Source organism: Aquila chrysaetos, chromosome 11 (assembly GCF_900496995.4).
Source record: "Aquila chrysaetos chrysaetos chromosome 11, bAquChr1.4, whole genome shotgun sequence".
In the NCBI taxonomy this organism is placed as follows: Eukaryota; Metazoa; Chordata; class Aves; order Accipitriformes; family Accipitridae; genus Aquila; species Aquila chrysaetos.
The window spans coordinates 19,228,065-19,246,376 of NC_044014.1; the positions used below are offsets into that span (position 1 = coordinate 19,228,065).

The 18,312-nt window shown below is 46.0% G+C and overlaps 1 protein-coding gene across 1 annotated transcript in view; it reads right to left on the minus strand.

Annotated features, from left to right (window-relative positions):
- The window catches only part of TBC1D12 (TBC1 domain family member 12), a 49,524-nt gene extending 38,039 nt beyond the window's left edge, over nucleotides 1–11,485 (minus strand). The window contains 2 exon segments of the mRNA XM_041127285.1: nucleotides 10,310–10,635; nucleotides 10,637–11,485. Of these exon segments, the coding sequence (XP_040983219.1) occupies nucleotides 10,310–10,635; nucleotides 10,637–11,470 (1,160 nt within the window). The 5' untranslated portion in view covers nucleotides 11,471–11,485.
- Nucleotides 11,486–18,312: the final 6,827 nt, after the last annotated feature.

An 18,312-nucleotide genomic window follows, 5' to 3' on the forward strand; every position in this document is an offset into this window, starting at 1 on the left:
GGAGAAGCTGGACACCAGCTTCTCTTAAAATTTTGTTACCCCCAAACACAGATCTATTACAGGATGTTTCTAGTTTTAGCACCTTTAAGCAGAACAAAGATCTCTTCTTTCTCTCCACACCAAGACAACTGTCATGGTTTAAGCCCAGCCAGCAACTAAGCACCACACAGCCACTTGCTCACTTCCCCCGACACCCAGTGGGATGGGGGAGGGAATCAGGGAAAAAAGTAAATCCAAACCATAACAATATACCAGCTACTAGAAAGAAAGTTAACTCTATCCCAGCCAAAACCAGGACAACAACCCAAAGAGTATCCCAAACTACCCTCTCCAACAGAATTTCAATGTTTGCACCTGTAACAGTCTAAAACTACAGTCTTAAGTGCTATACAAGTAAGTTTTTGGTTTCCTCCTCCTCCCCCGAAAGAATTAAAATAAGGAAGCCAAAAAATCCTATCCAGGAGAACACGCATCTTCAGCAAGACCAAGCTTGCAGTATTATTTTTTCTTTAATGAAACTATGACATTTCCATTGGTATTACTGGTCAACTAAAGCCTCAACTACAATTAGGTATACCTAAAATCTAATGAACTGTCAACAAGTAGCTGCTAAGGATTGAGGGGTAGGGGAGGAGGTGGTTTCCAGCCTCCTAGAAAGGCCACAGACATTAATAGAAGTACTGCTACCAGTCCCAAAGTGGCTTTACAAACTCTGCTGGCAAAACAGGTTTACTACAGGTACACAAACACTTGCGAAGTTTTAAGAGTTGAAAGCATTTAGCAATATTACAGAACACTCTGTACAGAACACTTACTGGTAAACAGTATTTTAACAGTCTACATTATACTCTTAAAGAGCAGTTGCACAGGTCAGCTTTACAAACAGGCTCAAGCATTCAAAAACATATGTAAACAAGCAGACACATACGGAAGGTAACAGACATGGTTAAATTTCAGAATGCTCAAGTACAAAAAGAGTAAAGGAAGATAATCAGTGTAGTCTCACCTTTACTTTTCAGAGTGAACTAGCAAAACAGAACTCTATGCCAAACTATTCTATCACCTTCATATTTTACCAGGCAGTTCAGCAGCTATTTTTACACTACACCAAACACTGTGGTCAATCTTCTGTAATAATAATCAAACATCACTTGCCCACAGAATCGAAACCAAAATCCTAGATCACAGCTGCAAGAAGTGAGAATTTCTACCAGTTGACTACAGATGTTCTGCTATTTCTTGCATGGCCAGGAATACCCATTCCAACAAAGCCACAGCTGGTCAACCAGCAACATACTCTAAGCAAAACAGCGCTAGAGGAATAAGACCTATTCCTCACACACACACACACAATGGCCAAGCTGCTTCAGCTCCACTAAGGGGAAGCCCATTTCTCTTCCTTGCACCAGTAATGTGCTGCACTCCCTTTGCTGCATCGATTCCGAGACTCTCCATACCTTGCAAGTCAATTCAACTCACTAATCCCACAGAAAACCATCCACATTTTTTCATTCCCCAGCTTAATGAGCTACAGCAGATCACAGAGGATCAAATAAATACCAGAAGCAGGGAAGAGATATTCCCTTTGTCTCCTGATAACAGCAAATTCTTCAATCAGCTCACCAAGATATCTCAAGAAAGTACAACCCAATGAAGCAAACTACCTAAAACTGTTCCAGTAGTGACTCACTCTCAGTTAAGGCAAAAGTCACCAGCTTTATCAGGGCAGTCACTATACCTCTAGTCCAAATGTTCCTATACAAGATACATTGTCAAGACAAAGGTGAGAAACATTTCCAGCCTTTGACACAGCCTGCAGGTCTGTGAACTGTAACTTCAAACACTGAGCAGAGTTTTATTTTGAAGAGTGTCCCAAGAGTTGGTGATGCTTACTACTCCAACCAGCCTGGTTAAGCCTCAGTTAGTATTTTTCCCTTCTGGTCCCAGACAGAGTGCCTGTCAACTACTCGACTGTGTAATGTAGTACTACAAAGTACTACTGTACTACTTTTGTAGCCACTCAGCGTATCAGGTTTCTGCTGTGGTTAGCAATTCACAATACGTTTTATGTCACTGCTGCAGTGATAAATTGCAGAAATACTACAAAATGCAAGAATCCATTTTTAATCTGTTACACAGCTGATACTAATATGTAGAGCCTGATTCCTTTCAGTAATGCCTGATGGCTTTTTACAAAGTGAGGACAAAATTTCCCAATCTACCACTCGGCTGCCTACAGGATTTAAGGAATAGCAAGCAACCTGCAAAACACCTAAAGTTTACAACAACAAAAAGCTAGAATCATAGAACCATTTACATCGGAAAAGACCCTTAAGATCATTGAGTCCAAACATTACCCTAACACTGCCAAGTTCACCACTAAACCATGTCCCCAAGTGCCACATCTACACATCTTTTAAATACCTCCAGGGATGGTGACACCACCACTTCCCTGGGCAGCCTGTTCCAATGCCTGACAACCCTTTCAGCGAAGAAATTTTCCTAACATCTAAACCTCCCCTGGAGCAACTTGAGGCTGTTTTAGCCTATTGCTTGTGACTTGGGAAAAGAGACCAGCACCCACCTCACTACAACCCCCCTTCAGGTAGTTGTAGAGAGCGATAAGGTCTCCCCTCAGCCTCTTTTCCTCCAGGCTAAACAACCCCAGTTCCCTCAGCCACCCAAAGCAGAGATATTTTGTGCTCTGGAATCTCCGCTGCTTCCCATTTCCCAGCTACCAACTGCCCAAATACCTTTGGTAGTTCATGGTTTGTTTGGTTTTTTAAAGCATTCTGGCATCCAGCATACAAACAGCTTCATTATTGCCCAGCAGCAAGACAGACCAGATCCTACATTAACGGATGCGTTAGGCAACTGAAGCAATACAGACAGGACTGAGCTTTGTGGGGTCTGAGACACGGCCAGGGCCAAGCTTCCCCTGCTACAGAAAGCAGAGGAGCTGGCATCAACAACTCTGCTGTTCTTGGAGAGCAAGTAAGACATGTGAAGTACACCTTTCTCCCATAGCATCTTCCTCAGCACATCAGACCAGACCTCAGCGACAGAGGCAGCAGCAGCAAGCCTGGGTGTCTGTGGCTCCAGCAGAGGCAGAAGGGCTACAGATGTTTTGTTGTTCTCTGTATCTCTGGTGTCTTTTCTCCTTCACTTCTAGACAATCACTTAGTTTGCCTATTCCTATAGCTGGCCTTCAGGAAGTTTTAGATCAACAGAACTGCCCTAGGTGAGGGAAGCCAACAAGGCAGCTTTTATTATACTACATTATCAAGAGAGACTCTTTCACTTACCCAAGAGCACATTAAATAAAAGTTCCCAATTTAACAATGGAAATTGAACATGACTTCTTCTTAATAAAGGAGTACCTTGGACAAGGATGGAGAAAAACAGAAAAGAACTTCCTCCTATAGGCTACAGGTATTATTTTCAGTCAGGAGGTAAGAAAGCATGAAAGGAATTTACAGGAACACCAGTCTGAGTGTTTGGCTCTCAGAAGTTCTGGAAGAATAAACTCATCTATGACCACCAAAACTAGTTTTCCACTAATCAAAGTCATAAGTTCACCCACACAACATCCATCCACCTCTCACACTGCTATTCCAGTGCCGGGCTAGAAGCAACATGCTCTGCAGGTGGCTTGCACAACAGACTGTTTCCTCCAAATAGAGCCAAATTAACAGAGTCTCTTTTGCAGGCTCTCCTTATGCTCAGCCTTCATTCAAAAACCTGTAGGATTTTTATATTCGAGTCCTCTCAATCTCAGAGAAGTCTGACTGAACCTAGCCAAGAGGCTGCATTATTAGAGAGACCAGGCAGTAACTGCCCAAGCTTCACTTCCTTAGAAAGCAATAATAAAAAGGTTGAGAAGCACAGCACAGTCTGAAGCTGAGACACTGAAAGCAATGCCTGCCATCCAGTCTAACAAACCTAGTCCCCTCCCAGCTGAACAACAAACAAGACCAGTAAGGGATAAAAAAAGGACAGGCTTTATATCATAAACATCTCAGCAGTTCCCAGAAACTGAAGAGAAGAACAACAATTTTTGCATCCATGTGAATGAAATGTGATCAAAACCCTTAAACTCCTTTTTTATTCTTAAACAATCAAGACAAAATAGCCTAATGAATAATTGAACAGCCAGGAGAGCAAAAGCATAAAACTATCATTTTCTTAGAGGCCAGCTGTGATTAAAGCGACCTCCTTTGGTTGTCGTTTTCCATGTAAAATATTCTCCTTTTAGTCAGAGGCTATTCAGAAGAAACGTCCCATTCACTTTGTCACACTACTCTCAATATATTGAGTCTGTAAGAAATTCTGTGACACAAAATAAGCAGAAGAGACCAAGGAATGAAAAAGGCCTTCTGCAAAATGGATGGGGGGGGAGATACTTTCAAGTTGAGTTTAAAGGCCTCTGTAAAAACTCCTTAGCAAAACAAGCTATGACTCCAGCAGTTTGCTGCACACTGAACAGCAATTTCAGCTGTTTGACTTGAAAATACCTACATACAACCTCACGCCCCCAAAAAACGCTACAGCATTAGTTTAAGGAGACCTTACTTCAGGGAAAATCCTGTCAGGATTATAAGACTCCTAGTGCAAATATCTGTACCAACATAGAATATTACACTGTCTACCAAGGAGAGCAGAGAAATTGCTAATAATACTTTAGGTAGTTTAAATTGATAAAGATTATACATATGACTCTAAGGTCTTATAAGTGACATCTATTTATTCAGCTGGGGGGGGGGGGGGGGGAAGACAGGCTGCAGACAGAAGTTGGAGCAATATAGCAATTGGATACCTATCTGGAGTTAAATCAGCACATGATTCTTCCGCTTGTGCGCCTGAAATTTAACTTTGGTTTGCTACTCAACAGACATCCTAGCCAAAATGACAACACAGGTGGACAGCATCTTACATACTTATGGTGAAACACTCATTGCTAATGTTTTTTGGAAACACAAGACCCTTTAAAACCAATGCATCATGAAGCCTGGGAGTGAAACTTTCTCAAACAGGTATTTTCAACTCCTAGACCTTGAGGACTTGCTCATTTTCCTGAACTGCTTGGAACTGGTTCACGAAAAAAACAAGGCTGCTGTCATATAGATTTAATTTGCTACAGTGGCATCCACACTTGTGAGAAAAATTTTAGATGTGCAGAGATATTTCTTTGACCTTCTTATGAATAAAAAGTTCATATAATTTGGGTAAAATTTTCTACGTACACAGTTATTTAAAAAGTTAGGAGCCAAAAAAGGTAAGTACTGAGCATTCGTCTTCAAAGTTTGCTACAGTTTGTTTTACTTTGGAGATTACATTTACTCAAGTTGTCATTATATTTGTTACTCATATGACTGAAAGCCAGAAACTGGACAACACGTCAACACAACTTCATAAAATAAATCATTCTTGCAAACAGTGAACGAAGAACCTACAGAAAAACTTTTCATTTTGATAATATGAATGTTTTTTCATGAACATTTTTTCCTATTTATATCAAGTTAACTATGTCTCTAACTCAGGAAAAGAGAATACTGTTTGAAGTTAGTCACAGATTTGGGTCCAGGTGCTCTTGCCTACTTTCTCCAGTCAGCTTTAATTCAAATCAATTATAAGTATCCGCTTGTTCACTTAAATTACAAGATTGCTTAGACAAAGCAAAAAGCTAGGTCTGACAAAGACAGAAGGGTGGAGGGTGCCCTCACAATTTCTGGGTGAAGCTTTGTTCTATTCCCTTAGCTCTTCTCTCCAATTATCTTCCCAATATATTGTCAGTATATTTCCTTGACCTGTTAGGGGCACTCTGTTGTGGGTTTTTGGGGGTTTTTTGTTTGTTTGTTGTTTTATCTGGACAGGGTAAAAACAACCCCCAAAATCAAAACCAAACACACAAGTCTTTCAGGACATCAGCAAGAGCTGACCAAGATATAGGCACAGGCAATACAGGAATACAAATTAAGCATCATGAAGTGCCCCCATCAATTTGTTCTTTGATCTTTACACAAACAGAAGGTTTAGAAGATCTGTCATAACTAAGATAGCTCATTCCCCATTTGACTCTCATTTTTGACCAAAACCCCACAAAACAGATTTCTTTCCCATAGATGCACAGTACATCCCCTGAAGTTTCACGCTGATTTATGAAACAAAAAAGCTCTGTATACAAAGAGAAACATTGATTCTGGTATTAAACATTCACAAGATGCAACTGTAGACTAGGTATATGCCTATATAGCTCAAAGAGCTGCAGGCACTACTTGGTAATAAACTGAAATATAAACTACAGATCTAGAGACGTTACTATATACACAAGTAACAATACTCAGGGAAGTGAACCTCTTTGCAACCTTCCATGGTCTCTGTCAAGGACATTTGTAGGAGCGAGAAGATTAGGAGCTTTTGAAGAACTACCTACTTACTAAACCATAGAACTGTGTTTACAAAGAGGGAGAAAAAGGCGGGCTTCAGTGATTTCTCTGTTTTGTTCCTACATATACTGACTCCCTTCAACTTTCCATCATCTCCCCAAGTGAAGATTTTTCAAAACTTCTGGACAATAAGCACAACCGTTCTGGGTGAGGAAGGAAGGGTATATGAGACTAAAGACAGTTTTTATAAGGCTATGTATGCCAACTACCATATATGCTTACAACCCCTTACACCTACTGCTCACAGCACATTCTAAAGACCTATGAGAAGTGGCAGTTATGAATTAAGCTCTTTGCGATTTTGACAAGAAAACTTGTTAAGAAGAATTCTGGAAAACAAGTATTTGGGAAAATAGTGCTTTACTACAACAAAGTTCACTGCTGTTGTCAACAAAAAGCTTTGAATCCAGGAATAAGAAACTTTGCCAACTACCAGGTACCTAAATTTATCTAGTAAGTACACAATTCAGAAATGAACAATATCTACACAAGCTGAGAAGATGCCTGGTACACACATATAGAACTGTGAAGTACAATGCATCTTTAAAACAGGTTCAAAATCACCGTGGCTTTACCTCAGCCCTGGAATACTCACTGCTGCTTGCCCTTTTTGATTTACTGTTCTGCTCTGTATGTGCTGCTTCGGGGGATAAAGTATACTGCAATCAAGGTAACCATCATGGCTTTAATTTAACTGTCCACACAACATTCCTGCTCGCTGAACCATTCTGTACTCAACATCAATCCACTGGGGCTACCCAAAAGAGATCCAATAACCCAAGAACAGAGCGTTGCACTTCTAAGCTCCTATGTAAGACCACAAACCATAAGAACAGTGCCTACACGTGACTGCATTATGAATCATACACAGGAGTACGAAGCAGTGACAGGTGACCTTCAAGAAGCCACTTAATGTTCTGACCATAACAGTAGCACAGTGGAGACAAGGGACCATAGTCGTGCAATTTTCCTTGCCACGGCACTCTGCTCCACATACCTCTGATTTACTTGAGGCATCCCACTTCACATGCTGAGAGAAACAAAGAGGTAGAACAAGAAGACAGCAAAAAAAATTATTTTTCAGTTAAAAGCTGTTAGTGCTGATTTGACAGGCTTAATAATTTGGCACAAATACAACTTAAGATCCCAGGGCCAAATATTACACGTAATGCTTACCTGAAAAAAAAAAAAAAGTTTTAATCATTGATGTAAACCTTCCCATGATCTTAGAATAATTGTTACTGACAATCTCAAGGGCACAGCCACTCTTTCTGTCACAGAGCTCAGGTAAGATACTGCTGTTGACAGCTGCTCACTTTTTCCCCCTACCTCACCTCATCGGTTTCTCCTCCGGTTCAGTGACATGAAGACAGACAATTAACATGGATGATTTCAAAGAACTGCAAAGCAGGCCAGTCTGATAATTGAAGAGCTGAGAACAAGCAGCTGGAAACAGCAGCCTCCTAACCCAGATCTGCCATGACCGAACAGTTTGTCTGACCAGGCAATTACAACAATGAAGCTTTCACACTGAAGGCAGTAGGACTTCCCCCTTGCCTTCTCTCAGTTTTTAAATAACAGCAAGAAATGTTCACCTTTTAAAAGGATTTCCATGTAATTAGGACTATTAGAAAAAAAACAATGGGAGCTACCAAATTTTAGACAGTTTGTAAAATAGACGAAGAGCATTACAAGGGAAATATCCTATAAAAGATGCTCCAGGCTGCTGAACTACCCTTGTTTAGCACATCCAGTACCTTTTCTCATACACTGTGGGAGCAGGTACGCATTCTGACAACACATGAATGAGTTGTTCTCTCTCAGCAAGTACTTTTGATAGAATACAGCCACCCGGTACAACTTAAACTTTGGGGAGCAACATCATTCATGGCTCTGTGCTCATTCAAAAATACAAGCAACCATCTGCCAAGAAGCTTTGCAAGCAACTATAGTTGCTACCAACATTCAATCACAGGACAATTTTTATATAATTTGAGCCCTCATTACTGAGAGCCAAGGTATTTCTCTAAGAACTAGAGAAAAAACCCACTTACAATGGCAACTGTCAGTTTTGAATGAATTTGAGCAGTTTAAAAAAAAAAAAGTGAGAAGTCTAAGCTTTTAAAGCTTCAGGAATAGTTTAGAAGACAAGAACTAACTACTCAAAAAAAAAATGAGGAAAAGAAAGTTTTATTACCACTTTTCTAAGCAATGGAGACTACAAACTCTAGTGTTACTGTACCTAGAGAGAAATCTATCAAGGAAAAAAAGTCTGGGTTTGTTTTTAAAAATCAGTAAAAGTGGTTTTTATTAGCAGGTCTCATTTCAGATGCTCAGATGAAACCAGCTGTAACTAAGGCATTTTTATGAACATAAGGCAGAGCTGAAGGTAAAGTCTGAGGCCAATGTTGCTCACCAGGCCAAATGTACAAGAGGCACAGCCAGCTGGGCCAGTCAGGCTATGAAATTGGCTCCCTGGCAAACCCTTTTTTTCACTGAGGTGTCAGCACTATAGCTTTTGCCAGGATAGAAACAATTAAATTTTTCCATGTATTACCCAAGCCTTCACTGAAAACAGCAAACGTCAGTGTATATTGACAACAACTTCTACTGCACATCAAGTTCAGTCTTTTCTATGAGGAAAATTCTCCAGAATGTCATTAAGCTATTGCTCTGGGGCAAAAAGCAACAAGTACCAATGTTACTGGTCAAAGTGTTCAAGTAATGAGGCAAAGGGAAGGTAATGTACCGCAGTCCATGTACTGTGGGGAGAAAAAAAAAAGTGCGGGAGGGAAGAACACTAATAGGAAATAGTGGGAATAGAGGGACATCTCTCAACCCATCCTTGAAACAAAGTGGAGGGGAGGCATCAAACTTGCCCTGCAACTGCCACCATCGTTATCCTCCGGCACCATCCTTATCCTCAGGCAAGAATCCATCTCTCCCTTTCCTGAGGGTTGGCAGAAGGACCCTATTTCTCAAGTTGGGATCCTGCCTCGAGATCGAACCTCTCCTATATCAATTCTTCAGCTAATGGATTTAATCGGTCTTCTCAAAACACTTAGAGACCCACTGTGCTATCAGAGTGACTGTCACATAACAACTATAACCCTGGGGCTTTGGAGAATAAAACCTGTTAGAAATTTGGAAATTAAACTCCCCTATTCAAACACAATAAAAGTAATATAGAGTATGCCATAAACTGTTCCAGTCAAGATGCACCTCCTGTGTCATATGTTACAAAGTGAGTGATGCTACAGAGTCCCCAGGGTAACAAAGCTGGATGTCCTAAAAGTTTTTGGGTTTGTGCTAGAAACTTAACAGAAGCCCAATTAATTTGAGCACAAAGCCTAGTCCTTGAAGCTTTCCACGCCACACTTCAGAAAAAAATATGTAAACGGTATCTACAATGTCAACAGGTAGCAAGAGCTTTACGGACCTTTGCAACTTTGGCGATGATTCTCAGAATCACGCGAAAGTAGCTCATGGGTTCGTTCAGACAGTAAAACGCTCCAGCACAGGAAACAAATTCCAGTGTGAAGTCCACACCGTTTGTAGCGGCAGGAGTACCTTCACCGCATCACCCTCGCGTCCAACGCAAAGCCTCTCTCTCGCTGCAGCAATATTTACTTGGGGGCAAAAGAGCCCGTCGGGGCTGGAATCGCTTCACCATCTGACCGGCAGCCTTCTGACCGCTGACCCGAGACACGGTCCTTCAGACAACCCCACCACCCCCCGTGAACGCAAAGCCCCGGCAGACCGTAGCCCCCGCCTCCCGCGCCTCGCGGGGCATCCCTCCCCCGCGCCCCGGGCTCAAGGCCGGGCGCTGCCGGGAGCGCCGGCCCCGCCGCCTGCTCCTTTACCTGGTGAAGAACTCGGCAAAGCTGCTGCCGGCGCCGGCGATGCCCGCCCGCCGGGCCCTCTCCGCCGGCTCCTGCGGCGGCGGCGCCGGGGCCGCGGGCGCCGGCCCTCCGTGGGGCAGGTGCTCCGGGGCGCTGCGGCGGCGGCTCACCTCGTACGTGTTGCGGGAGTTCAGGTTCACGTCCGTGAAGCCGAGGGGCGCCGGGGGCAGGGCAGCGGGCTCCGGCCGGCACCGGGAGGTCCGCACGCCGGGGGCGGCCTGCGCCCGGCTGCCGGCGTCGTCCCCCGGGCCGCGGGGCGGCGGGGGGCTGCCGGCCGCCGCCCCCCCCGCGCCGCTCCGCCTCGCTCCGCAGCCGGCAGCTCCTCAGCGGCTCTTCCAAGGCGGTTCCCGCGGGGACGCCGCCGCCGCCGCCGCCCCCCGGGCCGGGCGGGCAGGGGAGGAAGCCCCCGTTCTGCAGTTTCGCTTCCTCCTCCCCCGGCCCCGGCTCATCCCGCCCCGGCTCGGCCCGTCCAGCCCGAGGGGGCGGCGGCGGCGGCTCCGCCGGCGGCGGCAGCAGCAGGAAGCCGACGTCCCCGTTGGTCATCCTCCCGCGGGGGCCCACGGCGTAGGCGGCCCCGTTGGCGGGCTTCTCCGGGCAGCGCTTCCCACCCGCCGCCGCCGCCGCCAGGTACCGCTGCAGCAGCCGCTCCTGCCCCGGCCCGCCGCTCCTCCGGCTCAAGCCCCGGCTCCCATCCCGCTCCCCGTCCTCCTCCTCCTCCTCCTCCGCCGCCTCCTCCGCCGCCGCCGCCTCCTGCCGGCCCGCGGGAAGCACGGCTGCGCTGCCCGGAGCTCCGGCATCGTCCGGCCCCACCATTTGCCGCCGCGCAGCCCCGGGGATGCCAGCGGCGCAGCGGGGCGGGGGCGCGGCCCCCCCGGCGCGGCGGGGGCCGAGGGCGGGCGGGGCGCGCGCCTTCCTCCGCACCGGCGGCGCCGCGAGCGCTGGCAGCCGCCGCCGCCGCTCACCGCGTCGGACAGCGGCCTCGGCGGGGGGGCAGCGGGCCCGGCTCACGCAGGCGCGCGGCGGCGCCGGCGGCCCTTCCCCCCGGAAAGTCACCATAGAGAGGCAGGGCAGGAAGAGCGAGCGGGCGAGCGAGCGCGCCCGCCCTCCCCGGCGCAACCACATCCGGGACCATAGAGATGCCAACGAGACAGGATCTTCCCCGCCAGAGAGGTGCCTCGGATGCCGCCCCCCCCCCCGCCGCCGCTACCGTATTCCAGCTAAAGGCTCGCCGCGCGCAGCCTCTACCGCATTCCGCCGGCCTGCCGCGCCCCTCCGCTACGGCAAAGTCCGGCCCGGCGGCCGGCAGCCTCCTCCCTCCCCCAGAGCCGGGCCGGCACCTACCGCCCGAGCCAGCGCGCCGGCCCTCGCCGCCTGCCCGCTCGCGCTGGGATTAAGAAGCCCCGCGGACCCCTCCGCCTGCCCCCGCAGCCCCGCAGGCGTCGGGCGCGCCGCTCCCACCCGCGCCGAGGGCCGGCAGTCGCCTTGCCCTGCCCCGCCCCCGGACCACCCCAGCGCCCTGCCCGGCCAGGCAGCGCACGGGGCACCGCAGCCCCGCGGCGGGGGACGCCCGGGCTTACGGAGGGGACCGCAGGGCGTTCAGTAGCTCTACTTTTGACGGGGGTTTTCCTTTTTTTTTTTTTTCTCCTGTTTTCTTTTTTTTTTTTAGGGAATAACAATAATAAAAAGACGTTGAAGAGCAGCGAGGGTGTTGCGAGGGACGCCTGGTGCCGTAGGTTAAGGTGCGCTTACGGGAGCTGCGGCAGGACGGGGAAGGCGGCAGCGTCGCGCAGACAGCGTCCCGGGCCTCGGAGCGGGGCGGGCTCTGACGGCGGCGGAGGACCCACGGAGACCCGGCGTCGGTTTCCCCCCGCCCTCAGATAGGGCAGGGGGCAGGCGGTCCCGCGGGCGCTCCTCGGCCGTGGGGGGGGTGGGGGAGGCGGAGGAGAGGGCCGGGGGGCACGGCAAGTGCGAGCCCTCGGGCCGGGGCGCGGCAGGGCCGCCCCCGCCGCGGAGCCGCCGCCTGGCCAACGGGCGGTGCCAGCGGCCGCGGGGGACGGGTCGGGCGGGGCTGCGCCCGGGGCTGCGCCCGGGCCTGCCTGGAGCTCCTTCTTGAGGAGCTAGGACGTCCCCCAGCTTTTGGGGGGAACGGGAGAGCGAGAAAAGGGAAATGGGGTGGGCACTTGGAAATCGTGGGGTGGACCCTCTCCGGAGCAGCGACGGGATCGCCAAACTCCTCACGCTGACGCTGGGGAGGTGGATGGAGCGAGGACACGCAGGAAGACAGGTCCCAGCACCTGCGTGTTTCCTACCGCATCTCTCAGAGGAAAAACCAAGTTATTACAGCACCCTCTGCCCAGTGAGGAAGCAAGGCCGAAAGTCACAGGCGAAAGAAAAGGCAACGGAGAGAAGCAGTAACAACATAGGTCTAGCAGGCTACCACTCACCCCAGGCGAGCACCTCAACCCAACGGATTACTTTTCTATTCCTACAGTAAATACTCACAGCTGGTGACAAGGGAAGTGCCATTCTCTTGGAAATCCTTGGCCAGAAAAGTCCTCCATTTGGTAACCCCACCTTCAAAAGTCCTGTGGTGTGGTGGAGGTCCTTGCTTTTAAAGGCAGGCAAGTGGGGCATGCCCAGAGAGAGAGAGGCCTTACCTGCCACATGGAAATGGGGGAGGAACAGCCATCCTCTTCTAATGTTTGGGGGTTTTTTTCTTGACAGTTGTGGGCATTTTAGAAAGGTTTAAACTGGGAATCTTCACCTAAATAAAAAGTTGATGCATTTCATTGTGTCATGACTTCTTGTTAGGACTTTGCAATATAAAGCCTTCTGGGCTTTGCTCTAGTAAAGAAATAAACAAAGGAAGTTTGTGATTTTTTTTTTTTTTCCCCATCTTGTAACTGTACTTCTGAGGTCAGGCGTGCAACACTGGGTGTTGTACTTGTAACAAGTCTGATCTTGCCCCTTTTGACTTGAGTAGCTGGCAAATACTTGGGATCCCAGGTGTTGGAGAAGAATCAAACGTGATTTTGTTTTGTTTTGTCTTGCCTATCTTGATAGCAGGCATGCAGCCTCATCCAGCTACAGCTGGGCCAGGTAAAGGACCATTGGCCTCAGCTGCTTGCAAAAATGCCTGGTTAAGGTTGCCAGGATTACCTATCCTTTGGATATGCCAGCTGAACTGCTTGTGGGAGCACTTCGTAGGCTATTTTGGTCAAAACAAACCATTAGCAAAGATAAACTAATTAAGCTTTTTGGTTAACTAGAGCTTTTTAATTAAGCTTTTTGCTGTAACTAAGATGGGAGGTTTTCTGTTCTCCCCTGTGATCCGGGTCATCTCAGATATGTGGGGTCACCACGCCTGCTGAGTGAACATCCTCTATAGCACACGCTGGATGCTATAGAGGCTCTCCCTGCCTTTGCTAGTGAGGATTTTAGGTTTAAGGAAGGAAGCATTTTGTGGTTTTATATGTTTGTGCTCATTTTCAACACAGTGTTCACTGTTTACCTGGGATGCTGTATGGCAGTGTCCCTCTTGAATACACTCCTATGATTTAATTAATGCAGAAACTGCAAAACAGTACCAGATGTTAAACACGCTAAGCAAAATGAAGACTGGCACTGAGATTGTAACACAGGATTGGCTTATGGTGAACTTATTTCAGTCAGTGCAGCTGAGATAGTTGGTAATTATGCCAGGGATTCCAAAGGATAGCAGGTTGTTTTGCACAAAATAAAACCACTTGGTTCACTGCACTTGCATTGATTTCTACCTCTAGGACTTGTTAGACAGGCAGACTAATCTTACATATATATACATTTTAAAAAGCAGATTTCCTGATAATATTTTGGATTTTAAATCACTCCTGTGGGATTCAGTTTAGAGCTGAATGAGGATTTTGAAGCTCTGTACTGTATTTTCCAGAAATGCTCAATCCTGGGGAATACCTCAATGAACTAAAGAATTAAAGATGTGATTAGCAGGGATATGCATTATACAGTTCACACATAGCTGATAATGAAACAGCTTTGAGCCAAGTATCTGAAAGTCAAGGCGATAATTCACAGAAAATTGCATGCTCCCCCTGGCAACTAGTTTCATGTTAGAAGGTCATTCTGATTTGTATAAGCAAGATGAGCAGGTAATCTGGAGTCTGTAGAGGGTTGTCGGCAATCCACAGGGAAGAAGTGGGGACTAAACAGCAGATAGGTGATTATAAAATCCAGGAATTTTAAGAGCAGGGCTGCCGAAAGAACTAGGAGTGAGGAAACACATTTTGAGCCTTGCAAGAGTGCAGTTCCACGTTACAATTATTACAGCAGATCCTGTGAAATCATCTGGTTCAGAAAATCAAAATCCCACATCATTTCACTGATTCATTTTGAGGGCAAGGCCTCCCAAACAATTGAATCATCACAAGTGAAAGAGTTACACTGTGGCTGGGGGTTGGGAATGACTGGCCAGAGTGGGAACTTCCTACCTTTACCTTGACATTGAAGAAATTACAACACAGGATTCTCCCCTAATCACACCATACAGTAACTGTGCTGTTGCCTGATACTGTTAAAAGTGAGAGTATTTATACTATAGTTCTGATCTGGTAGTGAGATCCCTAGTATCCAATGTTTTAGACATACTCACATGAGAAATGGCATAATTTATTAGTGAAAAGAAAATAGCTGCTTAGTTGAATATTGTGAATAAATTATTAGGCCGTGATTTTGTATTGTTCTCAAACTGATGATTAGGGCAATTTGCATGTAATAACATCCTTTGTGCTCCTGGCTCTCTAAGGTGACCCTTATGAAGGAGGCAACTTTACCAAATAAGATTCTGTGAAGAAAGAGTGAGTCATATTACATAAACATGAAGCTGAGTTCTTTTTCTTTTGCCAAAAACTTTTCTGCAGTAACAAAGCCTCTAGCTCAATTTATAAAATATGTCGGCTATGGAGAAGATACTCCAGGCATTTTGGATGTCAGAAAGAAGAGAGCAGTATCTTTTCTACCTTCAAAGGCTGTCAGCTCTGAGTGCTATGCCAGTTTTGGGGTGGTAGCAAGAGAACACATATGAAACAGGAGCTAAGTGAGAGGAATCTGGCTAGTTTGTTCTCACTGTTAGTCATTGAAAGAGAAAGGAAGCAATCTTCACTGGATTCATTATTTTATATTACAAGCAGCATGTACAATTTTCAGCTAAACAAGTCCTCACTGAGACAGCATACAAATAAATAACACATGTAGACTTTGTTCCGAAGAGTTTACAATTAAAATATCATGTAAGGAACAAGTCAGGCTTTTCAATATTCCTTACTTAAGGTTTGCATGAATTGCAACCCTGCCCCTTGTTCCAGAGATTTATAGCATGCTACAGTGACCAAGACTTGATGCCTGAGAGAAGCAGCCTTCTTGGTTAAATGTACCAGCAACAGAGAACTAGACCTGTCTGCATCCTTGACTGTTTTTGACGGCTGACCTTTCAATAGCATCCCTCATTAGGAATAGCCCCTGTCTATAACTGCACCCTTTCAAAGGTCTGAAGACTTAGGAAATGTCACACATCTCTCATAATTAGCACAATTCTAGGTCACTAGTTTCAGCTCTGGTTTCCATTTTGATCTGTATTGCCCCATCCAGCTATGGATTCTAGTGATACAGACCATTTTTTATTCCCAAGTTTAAAGCATAAGGAATATCCTGCAATAACACATAAGCCAGGCAATAGTTTTCAAGGAGGCTGTGAACGCAGGGAAAGGGTATAATCTTGCAAACATTTATGACAAGGTATACTGTAAGCAGTGCTAAAAACACATGGCTGTGAACTCTGTGTCCTTTGGTGTGTGGTCCTTGCAGAACTAGACTCTCACAATGCTATTGGCAGTATGGAGAAAATCGGAAGGCATTCATCCAGGAACAAGAACCTGTTGCTGAAATGCAGAATGGAGTGATCTGATTTCCCCATCAAACTGACATGTCCATGGGGGCTCAGGTCTAGTGTGAAATTTTAAAAACCTCAGATGTTTAACATCTTGAGCAAAAGTATCTAGTAGTTAAGTTCAAAGGTCTGTCAGGACTGATCTCTACCACAAAAACCAAAAAAAGGGCTGTGGCTACAATTCTCTTGACCATCATTTTAGCACAGTGAATTTAGGTCGAAAACCCTGCAACCTACTATTAACCATAAACATTCTTACTTTGCAATAACACTGTATGTTTACCTAGACTGCTCGTCAAATGCTGGTAGACTCTCTTCAAGAGCAAGCCTTTGCCATAAACCAGGAACCATCTTTCCTCTTTGGGGCCAGATAGCTGAGATTTTTTGGACTAGCCCTAGCATTACTATATCCCAATGCAAATGCCAGCCAGCTGTGATATTGAATGAAACTTGAGAAAACTGATCTAAGAAAAGTAAACACCTAAGTCTTTTCTTATGACTAGCACTTTGCCATCAAGAAGATGATGCAGCTTTGTATTTTGAATGCCTGCACACAAAACCTAATAAACGAGTAAATGTTAACATCAAAATGGCTACTGAAAGTGCTAAGCCTGAAATTGTTAAAAATAATTTTATTTATGTAACAGAGAAGCAAAGAGAATGTCGCTATTGTCTCCAAAATCATGACAACTGTTTTGGCCAGGGCTATCTACCACAGTAGATTAGTAGCCTAAGCTCCAGCCAGTCTTACTCTCTCCTGTATTTGTGTTTCTTCAAGGGAAAGAATAGCAAATGATTTGAGGAGACAAGTGATCTGCTTCTGTGTCATTAAAGTAATTTCCTACAGAGGGGCGAGATACACTTACTTTTCCTTATGGCTGCTGTGCAGGGATTTCCAGGAACCCCAGTACTGAGGCCAAAAGATGGAGAGTCCAAGGCCCAGACTCATCCTCCCTATTTTTAAGCGTTTTTACAGGTCCCCTCTATAGGCAACAGAGAAAGAACATCTCTAAAGGGCAAGTTAGCTTGTTTGAAATCAATCTCACAAGCCCATCTGCACTGTCTACAGGAGAGCACAGGCAACACACAAGCAAGGGGCATTCTCCCAGGGAAGAGTGAGAGGGGAAGTTTTGGAGCTAGGTGCTATGGATGCAAAACATTTGCAGGGATTCAAGGGGAAACTGGGCAAATGCTTGGCTGAGACATCCAGCAAGGTACAGTCAGTCAGAGCACACCACTGCTCTGGCGGAGGTTTCAGGGGCTCTCTTCCATTGTTTCAAAGTTTAGGCCACTGACATGGAGCTGCTTGTGCTCCCAGGGACACTCAGGCATTTTCCTAGCAGTGAGAGGAAAGAGAGCCCCAGCCTGTGGTTTGGAAGCAGGATACTGGGCTAAACAGCCCCTTAGTCTGATGGGAATGACTTTTCTTACATAAGTTCTCATCTCCAATTCCTGTCTGCAGCTCACAAATCAGACACTCTGCAGTTCTGGAAATTATGAACAAGGAAACTGTCAATTTGTAATTTGTTCCCAAGTGCTGAGAAACAACACTACTCTGTAAAGAAAAAAAAACCTGAACCAACAAACAGTGCAAAAAATAAGCCAATGCCCATCACTAGGTTCTCCTTTTCAAAAGAACAACACAGCAAGGACTCAGATATTAGTTTACCTCTTGTGCCAACCAATGCTGATAACTGAAGTACACATTTAATAGTTACACACATAAGCAATATGTAGCTGGTGGTTTCCCAGTGCTGTTTCATTACTTCTGTAATTAAAATATGGAATGGCTTCCTCAAATCGATATAGAGGAAGAACTGTACCCAGAGGGCTTCCAAAACCTCAGATGTTCTTCCATTTGCAATATAGTTGTGCTCTTTGGCAGTTCACTCCAGAGGCTCTCGTTTCTTTGGAAATGCTACTTTGGCAAGAACATCTTTGCACCCCACTAATAACAGTTTGCACTTTTAATACAAAGCCTTCTGGACAAGATTTCATCGCAGAGTATAACTAACAATTAATTAAG